The sequence below is a fragment of the Ambystoma mexicanum genome, chromosome 2p, assembly GCF_040938575.1.
Source record: "Ambystoma mexicanum isolate Mex_15411 chromosome 2p, UKY_AmexF1_1, whole genome shotgun sequence".
Lineage (NCBI taxonomy): Eukaryota > Metazoa > Chordata > Amphibia > Caudata > Ambystomatidae > Ambystoma > Ambystoma mexicanum.
The window spans coordinates 1,143,212,241-1,143,235,474 of NC_090923.1; the positions used below are offsets into that span (position 1 = coordinate 1,143,212,241).

General features: G+C 46.9%; 1 protein-coding gene across 3 annotated transcripts in view; it reads left to right on the forward strand.

Moving 5' to 3' along the window:
• Nucleotides 1-23,234, forward strand: part of LOC138567235 (ceramide kinase-like) — a 276,517-nt gene that overhangs the window by 97,144 nt on the left and 156,139 nt on the right. For 2 of the 3 annotated variants that reach the window (XM_069645230.1, XM_069645232.1), the window contains exons 2-3: nt 9,847-9,954; nt 11,117-11,239. In XM_069645230.1, the coding sequence (XP_069501331.1) occupies nt 9,847-9,954; nt 11,117-11,239 (231 nt within the window). The remainder of the gene's footprint in view (nt 1-9,846; nt 9,955-11,116; nt 11,240-23,234) is intronic. The other variant, XM_069645231.1, reaches the window with a different exon arrangement.

Genomic DNA, 23,234 nt, shown 5'->3' on the forward strand with positions numbered 1-23,234 from the left:
GGCAAATGCACCTGAGGGAGTGTGGCAGGATTTAGCGATGGATGTTTTGGGGTCGGTTGACATGGGTGCGTGTCGAGGAAGGTTTATCCTTGCCCTGGTTGACACCTACTGTCACACGTCGTGGGAGCTGGCGGATATGGCCCCATTGGCGTTTGGGCCGCCATTGATTAGGCCGCCACGCTCCCACGCACCGCACAGTGACGGTCTAGGCATTCCAGGCTATGCCGTTGGAAGCCTTTTTCCTTGCGCTCAACCCGGAAGCCTACGCGTTGCAACCTTCGCGTCTAGGCTTTCGGGTTGATACGCGGTTTTCCCTTCTGTTCCGACCTCACGGTCGCTACTCCTCCGTATTCTCCTTTCGCTTGCGCAGAGCTCCCTCCCGCGCTCGCCCTGCTGCTCTCCCCTTCTCGTTTCTCTCTCTCTCTCTCTCTCTCTCTCTCTCTCTCTCTCTCTCTCTCGCTCCTGCCTCGAGCCGTTACACTCCTTCCTCCTTTTCCCATTCAACATTTCTTTCCATTCGCCTTTCCTTCGTCCAGTGCTCACCTGTAGGTCCTTCCAGTGTTCTCTCATTCTGGATCCTTCCGCACCACCACTGAAACTCCTGTTTGGAGAGGGTTTTTTTATGCCTTGTGGCTTTTTCCCCTGACCAGTCTGTCATGGAAGGGGGGCCCCTCCTAGACCTCTTGTCCAAGGGTCAGGGTGGCTTCCTCCCGCAGCAGACCCTACCTACACTCCAAAATAAAAGCCTTGTGGCAGAAGAGGTTCGGGGAAAGACAGGAACCAGAGACTACAGGTGAGGAGGAGGAAAGGGAGTGGGGTGACCAGGAGTTGGGGCTATCAGGGACCAAGCCTGAAAGTTTGCAACGCCAAAGAGTAACAATGGCTACCCCTTTGCAAATTCAAGAGCTGGTAATGGCTGTTCAGGCCATGAATGTGGAACTACAAAATGTCAAGGCTGACAACGCCGCCCTAAGACAGATGATAGCCACTTGTGAAACTCGTGAGACTGATTTGCCTCCCATGATGTTGTCTTCAGGTAAATTCGATGGAAGTCCTAAGAAACTGAAAGAATTCCTTGAAGCCTGTTCCATTTATTTTGCATTTCGCCCTCAGACTTTTTCTGCTGATCATACTAAGGTTGGATTTATGTTGTCTAACATGACCGGAAATGCCCTAGCATGGGCTACGCCGCAGGTCTTAAACAACAATCCCGTCACTCGAGATTATGGGGCATTCCTGGCCCTACTTAAACAAACCAAAACTTTGAGCAACCCGAAATTACCCATGTGGCGGCTGAAGAACTTCTTGATGTACAACAGGGGTCCTGCGACTTACTTACGTATATTTCTACTTTCAAGCGTCTAGCTACAGAAGCGGGGTGGCCAGAACAGGCTGAATATACCATATTCCGCCGTGGTCTCAAGGAGGAGATTAAAGACGAACTAGCCCATATCGCCCGACCTACCACTCTATCGGACTTGATGTCTCTTGTTCTTCAGATTGACTACCATCTGAACGAACGAAGGGCAGAATGAAGGAAACATAAGTCCCCGGTATCCCATAGTCCTGGTACCTCCTCTCTGCCTCCGTTGCCGCCCCAGAGTAACAAGAAAGAACCTATGCAAATAGGGTCTGCTTGGGCTCCTTTGACTTCAGAAGAGAGAAGAAGACGAAGGGAGACAGGCCTCTGCATGTATTGTGGATCTAGTACTCACCTACTTCGAAGTTGTCCTGATGTTCCTCCAAGGCGAGCGGGAAACGACCAACCTCGGAACTAATGGGGACGAGTCTCCGAGGTCTAACTCCCAGTCCCTATGTCACTGTGACAATATCCTCGCCCACCGAGACCATGGATTCGCGCCTCATGGTAGTGGCCATCCAGTTAGAGACTCCAACCACGGTACTCAATTCTATGGCCCTCTTAGATAGTGGAGCTGCGGGAATATTTATGGACACCCAATGGGCACATCAACAAGGTCTCTCCCTACTGAAGTAAGAAGACGTCCAAAAGGTGGAAGGCGTAGATGGGTCTCCCCTGTCGTCTGGTCCCATAACCCACTCTACCGAACTTCTCAAGGTGCTCATACTTCAACATTCGGAGCAGCTGCAGTTCGACCTTATCCGGGCCGCTCATTTCCCAATCATCCTTGGAGTCCCTTGGTTTAGGAAACACAATCCAGCCATCAATTGGACCCATAACCCTATGTCCTTTGAGTCTGTGTATTGTAGACAAAATTGTCTATCACAACTTCCGAAAGAGACGGTGCAGGTCTTGACTCCCAAACGCAAGGAGGTGTGTGACATTTGTAGTGTTCCTCCTGAACTGGCTGGCTTCCAGGAAGTATTTAATGACAATCCAATTTTGGAATTACCTCCACATCGCCTGGAAGATTGCGCCATAGAACTGATTCCTGATGCCTTAGTGCCTTTCGGGCGCATGTTCCCATTATCTATTACGGAAAAGAAGGTTTTACGTACTTATTTGGACTCCCATTTAACCAACGGTTTTATACAACCCTCAAGATCCCCAGCTGGTACCCCCCTCTTCTACATACCAAAACGAGACTCATCGGAGTTACGACCTTGCATCGATTACAGGGGTCTGAATAAGGTCACTGTTCGAGATCGCTACCCGATGCCCCTCATCTCCGACATTCTGGAGGCCGTTCAGGGCGCGACCATCTTTTCGAAATTAGATCTGCGGAGTGCCTATCTTCTCCTACGCATATGGAAAGGAGACAAATGGAAGACTGCGTTCAGAACTCCCTTTGGGTTGTTTGAATACAGAGTCATGCCATTTGGACTAGTCCACGCCCCGGCTATTTTTCAACGCTTTATGGGCCATTTGTTTTCTGACTTGTTATACATGAAAAGCATTGTCTACCTCGACGATATCTTGATTTTTTCACCCTCTCCACAGGAACATACTCGACATCTTAAGAACGTTCTCCTTCGTCTCCAATCTCAACACCTCCTGGTTAAACCTGAGAAATGCGTATTCAATGCTTCCTCAGTTCTCTATTTAGGTTACATCCTCTCCCAGGAGGGCATCATGATGGATCCGAGAAAGGTGTGCGCCATTCTGGAGTGGCCCACTCCTACCTCACTGAAGGAAGTGCAAAGGTTTTTGGGCCTGGCCAACTTTTACAGAAAATTCATTAGGCAATTTTCCCAAATTGTACTGCCCATTACGGCCCTACTTAAGAAAGAGGCAAGAACTTTTGTTTGGCAGACCAAGCTAACCAAGCTTTCCAGTGCTTAAAGAAGATGTTCTGTACTGCTCCTGTCCTGTGTCAGCCGGACCAGACCCAACCCTTCATAGTTGAAGCAGATGCCTCTGCAAGTGCTTTGGGAGCTGTACTCTTACAAGTCAAGGACGGAAAAGAACACCCAGTAGCCTATCTCTCCAAGACCCTGTCAGCAAGCCAAAGGAATTATTCCGTAATTGAAAAGGAACTATTGGCTCTCAAAACCGCATGCGAAGAATGGAGACACCTTTTGCAAGGAAGTGCCCATTCGTTCATACTGCGCACTGACCACAAGAACTTAAAAGTGTTCAGAAACATGGAATGTGTAAATTCAAGACAGGCTCGTTGGGCTCATTTCTGTAGCCAATATGACTTTACTGTCACGTATATACCAGGCACCCAAAACAGCCTAGCAGATGCCCTATCTAGGCGGGACTCACCAGCTGCACAGTTGGTTCCGCCCCTAGAGTACATGTTTCCTCGGAATCGAATAGTGGGTGTGATTGCCTCCTTCCTTCAAGAGGTTAGATCTGTCACCACGCCTGATCTGGAGATGAAAGTGCCCCACAACCAACGAAGACTTGTTAGATGGTCGGTGTTAGGCAGAAACCTGTGCAGTTCCCTTTGGGAACACTGCAAAAGATTTAGGACTACAGGTGTTAGCAGTAAACCCACTTGGTAGCAGTCCGTACCACCCAGATTTACCTGGTAGCTGTGGCTGAGCAGTCAGACTTCCCTCAAGAAGAGTTAGGCAGTATGCAAAGTATACACAATAGGCACTTAGACACAATAATACAAGCAAACACTGACCAGAGCTTTGGTATCAAAGTATATAATTATTTATTTAAAAACACACTGTTTGAAACACTCCAGCACTCTTATCGTAAAACACTCTAAACACAGTTACTATAATAATATATACAACCCTTGTTCCTTATCAGATAAGTCTTAGTTAACACCACTTATTTTCATACAGAGGTGAGTGCTTAACTATAGATGGCACTCCAACAAGTTCATGAAGAAGGGAGGGAAAAAGACAGAATATGGGAAGATACACCACTCTAAGCTTTAGGAACACTATTAGCAAGGCAGAAGAGCAAAAGTCACTTGTGAGCCAAAGTCCATAGGCTGGGCCCACTCTTAGAGAGAGCAGAGCACAAATACGCCCAAGATCACACAGTTACACTAGGCTTAGAAAGTCTTGCAGCGAGTTCGAAAAGAGTTTAGAGAGGCTCAGAAAAGTTTAGCCACGGTGTCCCAGGCTAACCCAGGTTCGAAAGCCGGGGGCTAAATCTACCCCGTACAGTCGGTGGCAAGGGAAGCCGGGCGGGACACGGTACCTTAAGTGGGAAGGGATCCTCCAGCGGTGGCAGTTGTTCCTGGCAGCGGGTGCAAGTTTCGTCGTCCAGGGGAAGAGAAGCTCTCGACATGGAGGAAAGATGAAGGTCGTTGTACTGCCAGGGAAGAAACCAGCCGTGGAGTTTTCCGGTTAAAGGTATTACCCTTTAATTCGCGGCCATGGTAAAACGTGGTATCCCGGTTGCCGGGGTGCTTGGCACAGGCAAGGCGGCCCCAAGATACGTCGGGAAGGCGAAAAGACGGTGAAACTGGTTATCCCCACCAGTCAAAGGAAGAAGACTCTCCGGCGGGAGATCTCTTCTGTCGTTGGGAAAAGTGGTGAGACGGTCCAGCAGGGCTCCACCGGTGGTGTCGTCGTGGCAGGTCGGCTCAGCTTCTCCCTCGTCGGATTCTTAGGTCCTGTGGCGACTTCTGAAGTTGCAGTCCCCAAAGCCCTGCTTTTATGCAGAAAACCCCCATTCACTCAGCCTAGCTCTCACTCAAACATGCTAAGTGGTGAGCCAGCCGGCTCACCACTTGGGCCAGTCAGGACGGAGTGCGACTTGAGTTGCCTAGGCAACTCAGTCCAGGGTGCCTAAATCCCCCTCCACCCCTCCTAAGTACCCCAGACAGAGTGGCACCACTTTGGAGGGCTTCTGTGGAGAAGCCTGCCAAAAAGTGGAACAAAGGGCTCGACTTGGGTTGGAGTCACAGAAGAGAACACAAACACCATTTTACAACCGAGTTTTGGCAAAAAATACCAACCGGAGAATTAATAATAATTAAATAAACCAGCGGTATGTTCGAGGCTATCGTAATTAAATAAATAAAGATAGTAGCCTCGAACAATGGGAAAATCCCATAGAGAAATATTCGCAGTTGAATATAAAAAGTAGTATCCACTGCCACCAGCCAAAACTCGATCAGGGGGGACAGAGACGTGCCCCCTCCACTAACAGACCCCAGGGCAATCGAATTGCCCCAGCCAATACGTCCACAATATGATGGTTTGTACTGGTTCTGTTCAGAATTTAAGACTAGTAAAGTCAATGGTGACTTTACATGCCCTGGGAGACATTAGTCAGTCCCAGGGTATGGAGTCTATACTGGGGGGTCACTATGACACCCCTGTGTTACTGCACTGGGAGTGCTGTGTAACACACATCACAAAAACACATGAAGCCCTATGGAGTAAAAGACCCCATAGCCCATTAAACACATCTAGAGTCAAAGAAACACACTCAAATCATGCCCAAGAGTGAGGGTAAAAGAGTCTCAGTCTTGGCAGGAGAAAAAAATAAACCCCAAAAATCCAGCAAAGCTGCTGGGGGACTCACTAGGTTAAGAAATTCAGCCTAAACAGAGAATTCTCCCTAACAGTCGGATGGCCTATTGTTAGTAGATCAGAGGCTATACATCCCTTCGAAGACCATACAACTAAAGATCCTGAGATGGGGCCATGATCACGTTACTTCAGGTCATAGAGGTGCACGAGGCACCCTTGACCTAATATCTCGTTCTTTCTTCTGGCCCTCTCTCACTCAAGACGTTAAGCAACATTGCCGCACCTGTCAGACCTGTGCCAAGAGTAAGAATTCCACTCATAAGCCCTATGGCTTATTAGTGCAACCAGCGTTACCTGTTCAGCCCTGGTCTCAGATTTCACCAGATTTTATTGTCGACTTGCCTCCGTCCCAAGGGTACTCTTGTCTGATGGTTACGGTAGATTCCTTTTCCAAACTGGCTCACTTCACTCCGCTTCCAGGGGTCCCGTCCGCTTCTGAAATGGCAGAGGTGTTTCTCAAAGAGATTTTTAGGTTACATGGTCTACCCGATAAGATAATATCCGATCGTGGCTGTCAATTTACTTCTCGATTCTAGGGAGCCTTGTGTCAAAGGTTAGGCATCGAGCGGGCCCTCTCCTCTGGTTTCCATCCCCAGACTAATGGCCAAACCGAACGACTCAATGCCTCCCTCGAACAATATCTCAGGTGTTATATCAATAGTTTACAGGATAATTGGGTAGCCTTATTACCAACGGCAGAATTTGCATATAACAATGCCATACACACTGCCACAGGCCTTAGCCCTTTTTTCTGTACTTACTGTATGCACCCACGTGGCATACTCCCAGTGTAAAGCCCTCCCACCAGCGTTCCCACTATTGAATCTACTCTAGCGGAAATAGCCTCAGCCCACAAAATTGCTCAGCAGAGCCTGCTCAAGGCCTGCAGGAGATATAAGGGACATGCTGACCGGTTCCGAGCGCCCTGCCCCAATTGGAAGGAAGGTGATCGAGTATGGCTATCTAATAGGTTTTTGCCCCGGTGGCTCCATCCAACCAAATTGGCTCCTAGGTATTTGGGGCCTTTTAAGATTTCGAAGAAGGTAAACCCTGTAGCCTATAAATTACTACCTCCAAAGAGCATGAACCGTATCCACCCAGTTTTTCATTCCTCCCTCCTTCGTCCGGTGGATCCGGACACCCCCTCCACAAGGAATAAAGGCATACCTGGCCACGTTCCGTCCACCCCAGAGGAATATGAGGTGGCGGGCATAATGGATTCTAGATACAGAAAGGGTCGACTGGAGTATCTAGTGTCTTGGAAGGGATATCCTCGATCAGAAGATTCCTGGGAACCTGTGGCTCATGTCCATGCACCTATTCTGACCCGACGCTTCCATAGGCTCCATCCGGGCAAACCAGGTGGCATAGGAAAGGGAGGGGGGCATACTGTTACACGTCGTGGGAGCTGGCTGATATGGCCACGTTGGCGTTTGGGCCGCCATTGATTAGGCCGCCACGTTCCCACGCACTGCACAGTGACGGTCTAGGCATTCCAGGCTATGCCGTCGGAAGCCTTTTTCCTTGCGCTCAACCCGGAAGCCTACGCGTTGCAACCTTCGGGTCTAGGCTTTGGGGTTGATACGCTGTTTTCCCTTCTGTTCCGACCTCACGGTCGCTACTCCTCCGTATTCTCCTTTTGCGTGTGCAGCGCTCCTTCCCGCGCTCGCCCTGCTGCTCTCCCCTTCTCGTTTCTCTCTCCCTCTCCCTCCCTCTCTCCCTCTCTCCCTCTCTCCCTCTCTCCCTCTCTCCCTCTCTCCCTCTCTCCCTCTCTCCCTCTCTCCCTCTCTCCCTCTCTCTCTCGCTCTTGCCTCGAGCCGTTACGCTCCTTCCTCCTTTTCCCATTCAACATTTCTTTCCCTACGCCTTTCCTTCGTCCAGTGCTCACCTGTAGGTCCTTCCAGTGTTCTCTCAATCTGGATCCTTCCGCATCGTCACTGAAACTCCTCATCAAGCTACCATCTGAAGAAAGACCTGTGAGCCGCTGTTTGGAGAGGGTTTTATTATGCCTTGTGGCTTTTTCCCCTGACCAGTCTGTCACGGAAGGGGGGCCCCTCCTAGACCTCTTGTCCAAGGGTCAGGGCGGCTTCCTCCCACGGCAGACCCTACCTACACTCCAAAAAAAAAGCCTTGTAGCAGAAGAGGTTCGGGGAAAGACAGGAACCAGAGACTACAGGTGAGGAGGAGGATAGGGAGTGGGGTGACCAGGAGTTGGGGCTATCAGGGACCAAGCCTGAAACCTTCTCGAGGTGGACTGAGTTCAAGATCATGAGAGAAGTGACATGTCAGCGTATCATAGAATTTCTGGAAAGTGTATTTGAGAGGGAAGGCCTACCCAGGAGTATTCTCACGGATAATGGTCCGCAATTTACGGGGAATTTGTTCCAAGAATATCTTGATAAGTGTGGGATTGGGCACAAAAGAACTCCTTTATATTATCCCCAAGGAAATGGTATGGCCGAAAGAGTTAATCGATGTATCATGGAAGCTATCCGAGGAGCGAATGCATGTGGTCTAGACAGGAGAGTGGCTGTGAGGGAACGGTTATACGCATTGCGGATTGCTCCAGGCCTTGAAACAGGTGTAAGCCCTTTTGAACTTATGAGAGGCCGAAGGGTGAACACTTTGGTGTCGCCAGCTTGGCTGGGAAGAGCAAGAGAAACGGATGTGCTTGTGGATGTTGTGAGAAGAAGGATGGATGCTCGCAAGGACAAATGGGTGAAAAAAGTTAATGAAAAGCATCCAAGAAAAAGAACCATGGTTGAAGTTGGAGATTGGGTTCGGATAAGAGCTGTGGTCTCAAGGAAAGGAGAGCCTCTTTATACTGACCCTGTTAGAGTTGTGCGAGTTTTCAGAAATGCTGTGGGGTTGGAAAGTGGCCAAATCTGGAATATGTCTAGAGTTGCGAAAATAAACGGATAGATCGACATGATACCTGTGGGAATAGTTATATTTGTATTTTTGTTTTTTTTGGAAATAAAGAAACTATTTTTATTTTATAGGGGAAGGGGGTGTGTTGTATAAATGACAAGTTATGCAATGTATCTGACCAGAAAAAAAGACTATGGCTGGGTGAGGTAGGCTCATTCTGGAATGAACCTGTGAGATAAACCCATTCTGGAATGCAGAGTTCCTTACCTTGTTATTGCTCAAGCTTTGACAGTTAAGCCTTGGTTGTTGGATGTGTTGGGGGTCTTTGTAAGATGTTCTTCACATGACTCAATAAAGCTCTCAGTAAACATAACTGGCGTGTTTACTTTTACTACAGTAACCATGTTATTTCTGACTATTTCGTGAAGCATGCGAAGCAATGTACTCGCATCTCATTCCATAGCATGTTTCAATCCCCCAAACTGAAAAGTACAGTTTGCTTTCTAGTTGACAATTTGTTGTCATTGTCCTGACTTATGCTGTTAGCGTGAGTCCACTGACTATTTTGTCACCTCTGTCCTTCCTATCGGGGATCATTTGAAACCCAGAAATTTTGATAGAGATGGAAACCAGGTGGGGGAACCCCAGTGTGTTTTGAATACGCTTCCACACACTTGTTTACAGAATATGTTTTCGGTGTGGCATTTCATATATTAAAAGAATAAGTGGACGAGCAGTCTGTGCTAGCATTTGCCTGTGACTGATTTTATTTCAAGTCGAGAATAGTTGAGTTTGTGACAGCGACGCAAAGCTGATGCTTTTAGCTGGCCTATTCTATATTCTTTGCCAATGGGATTGTTATGGTTACTCCGATATCTATCCCAAGTTTTCCCGATCTTTTCCCTTTTGAATTACATAGTTCTTTTCTACCAGGAGTTAATGCTGTGCCTCAGGCATACGGCAAAACCTTGATTCCTTGCTATTAATTTGAAAGATGCATATGATCTGTGCCAGGCTTCTCACTGTGCTTCCTTAATATTGCAGGCCAGAGCTTCCGCATGCCCGTCACTGAGATTGTTTGTGTGGAGCTGGGAAAGAGGGACGCCTTGGACCAGGAACCACAAGCTCCCACAGTGGAGAACCAGTTCACAGGTGAGCAACAAGTAGTTGAGAAAGTGGACACAGGACACCAGCTTCACGGAGCAGTCCGAGAGGACGGAGGCAAAAGGACACGTGGCACATGTGAGAGCTGATGGTAAGGGTAGATGTTGAACATTACCCAAACGCCTCTAGGAAAGGCCAGCTCCTGTAGCTTCCAATGCTCCCATTAAGGTGGCTTTGCTTGGGTCCTGTTTCTCACCTGATGATGCTATGCCGAGGTCCTTTGGTTCCCCGTGAGAAGTCACTGCTTCAGGTGTGAAGCTTTCTCTGAGGAGGCCATGCTTAGGACCGGAGTCACTATCTCACGATGCCCTGATCGGATCCTGAGCCTTTCCCTAAGGATCCTCTGCTTTAGTCTGAATGCATTCTCTGAGGATACTCTGCTGAAGTCCTTTGACACCTCCTGGGGATGCTCTGCTCCGGGCATTTCCTGAGCATAATCTTCACAGGCCCTGAGATTTTCACTGAGGATGTTCCACTTAAATTATGCAGTCAGTTCAGATTTTAGTCTCAGTATGACTGGTATTGTGCTCTTTGAGACTGGCACTGCACTGAGTTGGAGTGCCTCTTTGCATAGTTTGTGAAACCCTTTCAAGTTCAAGGTACTCTTGGTTTAGAGACCTTTTGCATATGTTTTTGTGCCTAAAAGAAAAGGTTTGTTAGGAACAAGGAATGCATATCTGGCTTTACAACCTCAAAGTGCTCCAGAAGTGCATGTGCATTTTCCTTCACAGGGTCCTCCAGTCCACATGTTCTGGGGAACCCTGCTCATACTCTTGCAGAGTGGTCTCTTTCCTCATAGTCCATGGGGCTCTATAACTGTCCTCTCTGCCACCCCCTCTCTACCATCCTTTGTCCAGGGGCCTTTGAACACCTCTTACCTAGTAGCCCACACACCCCTGCACAATGCCTTCAAATGTGGCTAGACCCCAAAAGGACCATTGTCATCCTATCTCTGAAGGGACCCTTCCGCCATGACCCCTGTGTATCGTCCTTGAGAAGGGTTCTTTCCTACGTACATAAGACCTTGCATTGCATGCTCTGCCTCAGCCAGCAGTATTCCTTCTGCAAACCAGACCAGCTTTGCTTTGCTCCTCAGTGGCACTTAGAGTGTTTATCCCAATGGGCACATGCTTGTCTTCTTGCTCATCAGTGTTCTACGTGAAGCGGGGCAAAGACCAGCAGTGGAAACTAGAGACGCACGTGTTCACAGCCCAGGACAGGGACCTGAGTCAGCAGTGGGTGCAGCTCCTGCAGCAGAGGATTGAGCAGTATGGTGAGTTCCTGCTGGGAAATGGGGGCAAGATAGTACTGGGAGGGAAGGGGGAAAGGCATGGAATGGGATACTTTGGGAGGTTGTGACGGGGGGGATTTCTTGAGACTGACACCGAAAACATTGCATTTTAATGTTTTTAAGCTTACAGTGTCTGCTTGTCTATCCCATCATCTCACAAACTATAAAGCCCTATAGTTTGGGCTTATAGATACAATCTGCGATGCCACCCCATCCTTCTGTGAACATCATCAATCCCCCCCTCCTTTACCTCTTCACCCTGCCACTTGCGACCACAAAGTCTCGTTCCAGACATTCTAGCCACCACCAGGGCTCGTGTCTACCTTCTCCTTTATACTTCCTAGATCTCATCCCACATCAAGCCTATTCGCCACCTGCCAAAAGAATGATCCAATGTTCTTATATTCACCTACTTATCACCCATGACACTCTGTACGCTCAGATTCATGGCTGACCACGTCCATCCATTTCCTCATTTCCCATGAAACCAAAAACATTAAAATTATGGACCCTCCCTGTCTTTTTCCCACATCTCTGGCGACATTACGCCCACTGAGAAAACCCCTACCCTCTTCCTGCCGCTACTGAGTGGCAGACCTCGAGACACCCAGTCGCAAAGTGAAAACAACCCTCTCTGGAAAAATGCTCAGTACACCTTTCATAAAGATAACCAGCTTTAATCGCCAAAAAATACATGGGCACAGAGACCTTCAATCTCTGCTTCCACGGAGCGCACTAGTTACAGAAAGGAAGACAGGTCTTTTTAAAAGCACAGAAACATCACTCTTCACGCAAGCATATATTATAATGATTCCATTGATCACATTGGTTGGGCACCTATACACATACTGTCAGCCTCCTATGGATCTCCGGCCGATTAGTGTCAACTAGTGGTGTCGATCTTCACGTGGTTGTAATCTCCGCCAAGTTCACACCCTGACACATAATTGGCTCACATCGTAGCAAGACCTTTAGATCACGTGATGTACACCTGGGCAGAGGGAATGAGCTCAGCGATTACTTTCGAGGTCAAGATAGCCTTCACAAATGAAAGGAGCTAATTTGTTATCTTCACACCACACGCCATTTGTGGTACAAATTACTGGATCTTTTGACTGCAGCCCCCTCTTCACAGCCCACCCTTCTCTGGGGCAGGTTTAGGATAACACACCAATCAATCGGTAGTGAGGGATTTAGGAGTTGGGATGGTGGGCTTCTGCCTGTAGGTTGTAAATCTAATTCACATGTTTTGGCAACCTGGACCGCTGCCCTACCCTTTGTGAACTTGTCCTTCAGATCAGAGTGCAACATTGCCAGCCATTGCAATGAACATTCCTTTCTAGTTACATGAGCCTACTGTGTTAGCTAAACCTGAGGCTTCGTTTTAATTGTTCACCTGGCCTTGGAGACTATCGCACAGGACAAAACAGTGGAGTGAAAATTTCTCTTGCTGGCTGGGGGGCGCTCTGTGCCTTTTCACATGTACCGGGAGGGCTGAGGCCTCACTTCTAAAATGGCCATACTTCAGTATGTTTTTGTTTGTGCAGTTCTATTAAATCTACGCTCTATTGTGCACCATAAGCCCCTGCTGTCTACCACACCCTTGCCCCCTGCGATAAGCATCTCTACTCCAGCATGCTCTTCACTGTATTGCTCTTAGTTTAAATCGTTTGGGAGGGCAGGGGAGCTGGACATTCATCCCAACACCACCAAGTTTCTTCCTTTTAGCTTCATATTGCTTTGAAATATCCTTTCAAAATCTCCATTGTCCTGCGGATGTACCTTTTGCACCCTGGCGTTTCTTTTATCTGCTCTCTTCCATAAGGTCATTTTCCCCCAATGGATAAAAAATGTCTTGGGTTTGCATCAGATAGTGTTGCGCTCCTATTTCTTTTTCTTGTTGTTGTGGTCAAAGAAAAAGGAGAGGACAGGTAGGATTGCCATTATCAACGCATTTTACAATCGGAAATGCATTATATGAACACAAGTCAACTCTGCTCCAGCTACATTGGATTCTGGAATGGTATGGATGTTGAAGAAAACCAAGAAAAATACAATATGTGCTACTATGCTTTGGGGAGGAAAATGGCCAGGTGGAGCTAGAGGAAAACAAATTTACGATGAGATCAGGGGCTCTACATCCGTGATAAACGTTAAAGTCCACCTCGAGATTGAAAGATCGGAATTTCAGGAGGGTATTTTTGGGAGTATTTGAGGATCTCGTCAAATCACTTGCTAGCACAGGGCAGTTTCTTTTGCTTCCAGTATCTGGCAATAAGCATTTGGGCAAGGTTAAGCACCTTAAAATAAATTTGCGGGTTGGAGATGAATCAGAAAGAAGTTCAAAGATTGGAGTAATACAAAATAATCTTTAATGGCTTGGTTGACTGCAGTCCAAAGATGGGTGGTCACCACTGACCAGTAACTGGTAACTTTGGAGCTTCGAGTTTATGAGCGTTGGCTGCATAGCCCATCCCGTCCCTTCTACTGCCACCTTCTCATAACTGAATTCCAGTTGTCTTTCACGTTTTCCATTTGTATGGCAGCCAACTTTACAGTGGAATGTCCACATAGCCCACCACACCATCCTTCTTCTCTTGTATCTGAAAAAGAAACTCCAATAAACTCATATGCTATTAATCATTAATCCTGCAAAGGAAATTGAAAGTAGCCTCAGTTCCACCAAAGCACCTTATCGTCCGGCACATTAAACACAACCTCTGTATCTCACTGTAGCTCAATGAATCCTCAGACATTCTCTGTTGCATTTTCTCTATAGATGCACCTTTCTTGGTGAAATGAGTGTCTAATTTTCTGGATTCACTGCCTCGCTCTGAGGCGTTTTATCATTAGTCTTTTAACTTGGTGGTTTTTTTAAGCATTTTTGAGCATGAGGCTAAAATGTGCAGCCACTTTTAGGTCTTCATTCAGGCTCTTGGATTACACCAACTGTAGTATGTTTGTTGTACACTCTCATGGCCCTACAACCCTACAGCCCACCTCTCTTGTTTAATTGTGTTTTCACAGCTGCTGTATTTTCGCACAGCGAGTCTAGAACCGTGACCCAGGTTCTCTCTCTTTTTTTCTAAAATCTGGCTGCATCGTTACACAGTGCAAGAATTTTAATATACTGGAAAAGTAGCCCCTACGGACTCTACCCTGTTCCTTAAATCTGTACTGGGTGAGTGATCTGTATATCTAGGACAGCAACCCTTGAACCTTGATATTCCTTTGAAGTTGTTCCTATAGAAGCTTGTGTGCATAATCTATGTCCCCTCTATTTCTGCCCCCTTTAGGGTGATATTACCAAATTACTTCAATCCTGCCCTGAGGAAGGCCTCTACTATTGATGCCAGTCTGGCACGCCGAAACATGATATCTATGTGTGTTGTTCCCCTCGGGAACGAGTCTATGATTTCTTCCTACACGTTGGCAGACAAACATGCGAATTTAGCTAATTGAATATTCCCTCTCTATACCTACCAGGGTAATTTTTAATACACCCTGGAAGGCCCCATGTTGTAGGAACAATTGGTATCCTGCAAGGATTGTTGTATTTCATTAAGTGCTCCCTAACAATCCACTTTGTGATTTGATTAACATGTTGTTCTTTTGTATTATATGTATTTATGATGAATGTTATGTTTTATGTCTTTCTTCACTTGTTTCAACTGTTTTATTTAATTTGTGTTAAAAATTCTGAAAAATTCCAATTTTTAAAAAAATGGTGTTTTCAACAATAAATGTATTGTCAGCATTTTCTAGACTTCTTCTTTGGTTTACTCTTAGTGACTTGTTTTGCAAGCACTAGCCTCGAATTGTCATGGAGATTTGATTTAAATATTTGACAGAATTTAGGACTGTCTACAGCGTGAGCACCCCTTTGTCGGTTCTGTTTTTGCGTATTTAACCGGCAGGGAAACTTCTGCAAAATATAACACCTTTCCTTACTCGCTCGGCAGGCATTTCGGCTGCACCTGGAAGTGACAAATGGAACCGGAACCCCAATAAACGAGAGGGCCGTAGATACTATGTGTCATGCATTAAGTTGTATATTGACTCGTAGACACAGCAACACAAATAACCTGAACAATTTTAGGATTTAGCATTTACTAGTTGATTGCCCAAATTACTGTGACCTTTCCTGTCCCGTCGTCCACTTAAGTCCAACCTCTTGTTTTCTAGTCTCTGTTGCCATAGCACCACTGCCCTAATATTAGTAACAATTCAAGTAGCTATTTCTCATTGCTAACCGTGCTCCCGGATATTGTTGCAGGGGGCTTTTGACCTCCCGTATAACCCGAATCCTTGCTGCATTGGGCTATCTCTCTCCATGATTTGTTGGATTGGTAGCCACATTACCACTCCTGCTTTTGTCAGGTGCCACTTGTATCCTGTGGTGCAGCTTCTTTCCCTCCCCCATGTCGGATTCTATGGGCCTCATTACGAGTCTGGCGGTAACCTGCTGGTTTTTCTGGCTCCGTTACCGCCGGACTCCTCTTATCATTCCGCCTCCGTGATTCCCGGAATTACCGGGGCATTATGACCCCGGTGTCCCGGGAATTCCGGAGGCGTAATTCAGTAAATCCCCATTCCCATTGAGTCCAATAGGACTCAATGGGAATGGGGAAGTGGAAACACTGGCACCATCTCGTGGTGGTGCTGGTGTTTCCACGTCCCCCTGCAGGCGGGCGGTGTTAAACTCGCCAGGTCAGACCTGGCGGGAACGCCACCTCCCGCATGCAGGACTCGAGATCGGGCGGTCCGGAATTAACAGTGGCGGCGGGTTTACTGCCACTGTTATTTCCGGACCGCCCGACCCGTAATGAGGCCCATATTTTTAAAATGTCCTTGATGCTAGAACCTTGCATACAATTTATTTTACCACCCATCTCCTTCACTAGCTTTCTTAGTGTGCTCGACCTTGCTTACCCAATTGCATCCTGGACCTCATTTGCATAGAAGCCAGCTCAATTCCTACGAATGACAAACGTGTGTTTGAGCAAGTATAGCACCCCAAAATCCTGAACCATGCCCAGAAGTTCTTTTAGCAACTGTTGGCCTTCTCATTTCTCTGTGCCTTTCCCACAAGAAGAACAACATCCACCCCAAGTAGATCTCGGCCAAAATGCCCATTCTAGAAACATGCTGAATGTTTAAAACCAGGCACACGACATGGAGAACCTACATCTATTGCTTGGTCAAAGAATATCACCCCATCACATTGAATAGCCAGTAGGGAGAAAGCTGACCTTATTTAGCACTTTGCCATCTCTATGGGCCTCATCACAAGTTGGGGCGGAGCAATAGAAATGCGACGGTAATGCTATTACCGAACTATGAGTTGGCTGGAAAGTTGGGGATTCACCTTCAGCTCTGAGCTGGGGGTAAATCCACTGACTTTGCGTCCATTTTTGGCGCAATTACCACAGCGGTATTAGCGCCACGGTAATTGTGCCAAAAATGCCTCATTGGGTCCAATATAAATGGGGACTTACTGCTGTACCACAACTCGGTATCCGATGCTAATCGCGCTGGACCAAGTTGCGGTAACACTATTTGCATTGGGCGGTATACTAGTGGATTTACCGCCGGGATACTGGCCACTCGTAATGAGGCCCTATGCCTTTTACACGCCCCATTTACAATAGGCAGTTTATTGAGCTCCCTTCTGTGGCCTAAAAACTCTAAGCAAAACAAAAGAGGTGATGGCCGGAAGGTTTATAATTAATCTTAACCTCTGGCATTGCTCTGGGCAACTCTCCAGACCATCGTTCTTCACCTGCCAACGCATTGCAAAAGTGGGAAGACCATATGCAAATCATGCTTGGTGCCAACCGAACTCTAAGGCCAGCAGAGCCATGCCCATATATGGCTACAGACCTATCCCATTCTCTCCTCCATTAGAATAATACTTGCCTTACAAAACTCTGCATTGGGTTTAAATGGAATCACTGTCTGCTCATTCTATGCTGTGACGAATCGCGGGATTCAGTCACTTCTCCCCAGCCGGGGGCAAGCTTTTCCCTGTGAGGCTAGGGAGGTGAGACCACTATGCAATACCCTCCTTAGGGGTAGAGGCAAGCTTGACCTCCCCGGGAGAGACTCCACCCCCCGGGACAAGTACTCCAGTTTTAAAGAGGAGCTCCCTAAGTTACTCACTCACAGCCCACCAATAATAGCCACACTTCAAAGAAGCCAAGAAGAACAAGCTACTGTTTGTTATTGTGATATAGAACCAGTGATTCACTATGAAGAAATATATTTAGACAATACTAAGAAAAAGAGTGCTTGAGTGATACAGAACCCTCAATAAACAGATCCAAAGGGCTCTGAAGCTCAGCCGATAAAGGGCCAGCTACACGTGATAAAAGGAAAAGGAGGAGCTCTCGAAGGAAGCAAAGCATGAGAGTTTCAATCCAGCGTTGCTGCAAAACCTGGGAGCAGCCAAGGAGTGCAGCATACCGACCTGGAAGACAGCTGGCGTATGAAATGGACACATGAAGAGCTGAAACCCGGAGAAGCTGCATAAACAGTGAGTGGTGGCATGACCAAGACGTAGTGGACTGTCCAGTCTAGTAACTACACACCCTCCCGCATCGTGGCATGGATAAAGAGGGAGAGAGCGAACAGGAGAGAAGACCAAAGCCAACCTGACATCCAAGAAGAGTTTGCCGTCCTGCAGACAGACGCAGCTGTGCTAACCCCAAGGAAAGAAAGTAACGGACATTGGGATATCCGGTAGGGATAACTAATCTAATGAGTATATGAATCATACTCATCCCATTGAGAGCAAAGAGTGGAAATTAAGTAATGATCCCAGTAGGGATTACCAATATAAAGTGTATATGAAGCATACTCATTCCAGTAAGAGTGGAGAGTGGAATCCAAGTAAGAATCATTACTGGAACACACCTACTCATCTCAGTAATAGAGTAGAATGGAAACGAAGTGAGAAACCTGTTGAAAGTGTTGTTAACTGGCCAAGCCAGGGAAGACAGTGGGCATTGAGGCAAGAGAGAGCAATGCACATATTAAACCAAGAAAGCAAGAAGGAAAAAGCACAGTGTCAAAGACACGTTCGAGGAGCTGAAGAATCCTATTTCTGAACTGTATGAACTAATAAAAGTAGTTACTAAGTCTTACTTGTGAATCAACTTCTGAAGTGACCTTGCTGAGAAGCAGAATACGGGAGAAGGGAGTCATCCACCTGTACCATAGTTCTTATTTTAATAGTGGTAGGGACAGAGTAGATTAGAGTTGGACAGAGGACAGTTCTTCCTTTTGCACTTACTTGACTGACGTGAACCCTAGTTAGTTTGTGTTAGGCAGTGAAACCCCATAGCTTAGGCACAGTTAGGAGTTTGCACCTTTTCCTTTTATATAATAACAATCTTGTAAATGGAAGACTCATCTGTGTCCTTCTGACCCACCACAATGGGTAGAGCTGGTCTGTACCCCTACAAATGGGAAACGGCTTCCAGTGAAGTCATCACTGCCAGCTATGCAATGTTCCTTGCATAGGGCACCACAGGGTATATGTTTTACCCTGACCCTGAGCGACTTTGATCCTCTAGGGGTGCATTTGGTTGTGAGCATGTGCTTGCATTTTTACCTGGCTAATGGCTGTCTTGGACCTGGCCTGAGAAGAGTGGTATGAAGCGAGAGTCATGTCACGTGATGGAAGGCACACCAAGGCAAACTTGTGAGTAAAAGCAATGGAGTTCATCCAACCACTACTGAATCATTCCTGTTGTATGACTTTGAGACCCTTTGGCAAAGCCAGCATCTTTCTCTCTTATAGTCGGTTTCCTTTTGTTCTCAGTGCTGGCTACCATCTTGTTAGTCATAATAACCCAAGCAGTGGGTTTATATAATGGATGACTGATTGGAAGAGACCACACCATGGACTTTCTGTCCAACTTTGCCTCTTGGGTAGTGTAAGAGTGTGGAGATGGGAGACCGACAAAGGAGTGGAATGGTTGTTGGCAAAGACTTTTATTTAAACAAAAAAGAAGGAAACCCCTATCTGTCCCTATGACTAAGAGGGGTTTCCCTGCCTCGATCAAATACTAATGGCAATGTCAGAATGTTTGTCTAAAACAAGTAGTCCACAGTTCTATGTCATAAACCTGTTCCCATACCTTACACTTGAAACTAAATTAAAGAAAAGGCTGATCTTCTCAATCCAGATGGCTGTCTTGCTTCCTCTAGACTTTCTCAGATCCTCACAGGGATATAACATAAAATATTCTCAACACCGGGGGAGTGTCTCCCTTCCCCTGGCTTTTCTCTGGCTTTCACAAAGTTCCAAAAAAAAAGTTCTCAGTACCAGAGGGAATCTCTCCCTTGTCCTGGTTAAGGTATAGCATAAGCCAAGAGGGCGTTTCCCTTCTCTTAGCACTTTATCACACAGTTCCACTTCGGGGGGAAGGACTCCTTTCCCCTGGTCAAGGTATACAAACTGAATGCCTGATTCACTCTCCGGCCAGGTATCCTCTGCAGGTCCCATACCCTTTTGTGTTGGCTTTTCCACTGTATTTCTTTCGGGTCCCGGACTCCTTAACATATAACCAGTCCATATGGTTCCCAGACCGCTTTCATTTCTTTTGGGTACCAGTCCCTATGTTGGTGGCTTCTCTCGCCCCCTTTGTTCCTTTCTCTTGCTCCCTCTGACTCTGTCGGCAACCTGCGTACCTTAGACTCTGCGTCTCTGCTTTACTCTGCGGGTTTCGCTGTCCTCTCTGGTTCTCGTCACATTAGACAATCTTGAAGCCCTTCTTGATGGCTGGTCATCCCCAGGGAAGCTGATAGAGTGCAGGTGAATGTCTTGTGCCCGGAACTTTAGCTCCACCCATAGCCTCATCTGACAACTTGGCTAGTGCAGGTCTCTTCCCTGGGGTGCTGGTGCCAGAAAGTGGTGAGTTAGGCTTTTCTGAGGCACTTGTAGAGGCACAGGCATCTCCTGTGTTTTTAGTTCCTTAGCAGGAAGAGTGTGTCATTGTTGCCCTACTCTTCTATGCCCCCCTGGATTGCCAGTTTAGGATTCAATCGTGAAAGAAAGGCTAATCGGGTGTCTGCTTTGTGAATGTAAGCTCCATTAAGTGTTAGTTTGGTGGTTTCATGAGTGTATGTATGCTGTTGTGTCCTTGAGAGCATTCCAACCAAATTGAGGGACATATACCATTGATAGTGTTTCCCTTATGCTATGATTTGAGCTTTAAGTGCAATTATTGTGAGTTGTAAATAAACTATATTTATTTATTTGTGCATTTTATAAAGTACACAAAACCCACAGGAATGAAGGCGCTGGTTGCAAAGATGGGTATAGAAGAGAGGAAGGGGGAGAGAAGGGAGAGCAGCAGAAACAAAGGAAACCCGTAGCGTTATAGCCTCTTACAGGAGATATCAGGATACAGACTGGCGCATCATGGCCTAAGAAACAAACTTTGTTTGAAGATCTAAAAAACACAACTTTGAAAATGTAATTATGAAAAATGTTGGCACATAAGGAAATGTCACTCAAGGAAAACAGAATTACAGGACATCTAACTGGACATCTCTCCTGATGAGCCACTACAAAAAGTGGTGAAACACGTGTTGGGAGAGAAATGTTGAGTATCTAATAAAGAACCAAAGTGTACATTAAATTGATTACAGAAAATGGCACCTGTTTAGTCTTTGAAAATAACCGGTTGGTGCATTAGGATTTAATCCCTTCCTTCCAAACAATGTTACAGTTTCACTTGAACAGTTTGGTTTTGAGTTGTTTCCTGAAATGCCAGTATGATATTTCGGCCTGCAAATTTGGCGGCAATGCGTTCCTGGGATGGGCTTGGTGGTTAGAAAGATGGAGCCTCCGGCTTTCGTGTGCATACATCTTGGGGTGGTCAGATGGTGGCTGTAGATTGCTCTGGTGGGTCTGGAAGATGAGTGTTTGGTGATCCTCTGTGAGAGATGTGGTGGGGCAGAGTTCTAGAGGCAACAGTGGGTGATGGAGAGCATTTTGAAATTAATTATTTCACTCACTGCTAGCCAGTGGGCTGCTTTCCTGTAGGTTGACACATGTTCTCATTTGGTCAGGTTGAAGGCGGCGTGGATTGCATTGTTTTGGATGATCTGGAGCTTGTTGAGGTTGCGCTCCGAGGGCCCGCCAAGAGAGAGTTACAGTAATCCAGTTGGGAGCCAATTACTGCTCGAGCAATGGTTATGTAGTCTTGTGTGGCCAAGGAAGTTTTTACTGCATTCAGGCTGCTGATGAGGCAATGGAATGGATGTGCCGGGTCATGTTAAGGCTCGAGTCAAGTAGACTCTTAGTTTGCAGTGAGGGAGGACCTATTAAGAGGATTTTGGTCATATCATTGTTAAGACAGAGATGGTGGGTGGCCATCCAGGCTTGTGGGGTGTCATAGATTTTGTTGATGGGGATAGTATCTTATGCATGGATACCCGTGAGAGGGAGGAGGATCTAGGTGTCATCAACATATTTGGTGTAGGAGATGCTGAGGACGTTCAGGTGGTCAAAGAGGGGTTTGGTATAAATGTTATGAGCTTTGAAAGCAGGGTTGTCAAATAGGAAGGATCCTTCTCTCTGGGGCTCTGCATAATAATTTCTCTCTGATGTTATTCACTCTTTGTTGCGATCTCTAATTCTTGGTAACTCAAGGTTCTTGATCACTTGTTGTTTATCATCAATCATGAGCATCAGTCGCTTTTGGTTCTTGTTCTAATATGGCTCTTCGTCATTCGTGAGTTTGACCCATTGCATTTTATTGGTCAATTATCTACCTAGACCAGTCTTGATTCTCTGTCCTTCTAGCTTGCTGTCATTCTTTGTTCTCATGTGGTACCATGTGGTAGGTCACACATGTGTAGCCCCTGTTTCCTGGCCCTAATCCAAGCCACGGAGCATCCATTCCTAGCTTAGGTCAGGGACAGTTCCCATGCATACCACCAATCCGGCCCTCCAGGCACGCTGAATAGGCTGGGGGGGGGGGGGTGCTGCACCTGCCAAAATAAAATTGCTGTTAACAGGAGATTGGCTACACCCTGAGTTCTTGGATCAATAATGGACACAGGCACCAGAGTGCATTTTATAGGGATCTCAATGGGTACCCCTCTTTATTTATAAAACCACTTAACCTTTGATAACGTTGTCTTTACTTATCCCTAGGATTCCCCTGCCGTGAGCGCCATCTAAATGGGGACCTTCTATGTTACCTCACCCTTCCGTGGATGGGTCTTGTAGATGCTTAGGGTGAGTCTGGCACCTTTCCTAAACTCAGGTACCACCCACATGGAGTGTGAGGCCTGGGGATGGCATCTGTGGATAGTCCCATCTCACTTGGCAGCCTCAGACAGGCCACCACACTATTGCGCTACCTCATGCCTTCAACCCCTTTCTCTATTTAACATTGATATTGATATTTTTATTTCAAAGGGATTGTGTCCTCCGACGTATTCCACATCTTTGACAGTAATGACCACAGCTGTGCTGCTTCGGAAAACATTTTCGGCGTAGGCGTCCTGCGTTGGTGACGTCGACATGCTGTCCCTCGAGGGTCGAAGTCAACGGATGTTATATCTAGGAGGCACAACGCCCGTAGCCTCAGTTCCGTTTTTTCCACAAACATGTTCGCTTAGGAATCTCGGCGCGCCTTGGTTCTTCTACTTTGAATCATGATGTCTTCTTCTTCTTCTACCCCGAAGTCGGGCTTTAAAAAGTGTTGGGACTGCGGTTCCAAAATGTCCATCACGGACCCGCACAACGTCTGCCTCTGGTGCCTCACCGAAAGCCACGCCACCAACGACTGCGATGACTGCCAGTCCCTGACATCAAAGGCCTTCCGGGAGCGGAAGAAAAAATTGTTGGTAGGTAGGGTTTCTAAAACTCATAAGTCGAAATCTGCTGGTCTTTCGACCGACGACTCGAGGGGCGACTCTCCTCGTCCGCGTAAGTCCAGGGGGTCTTGGAGTG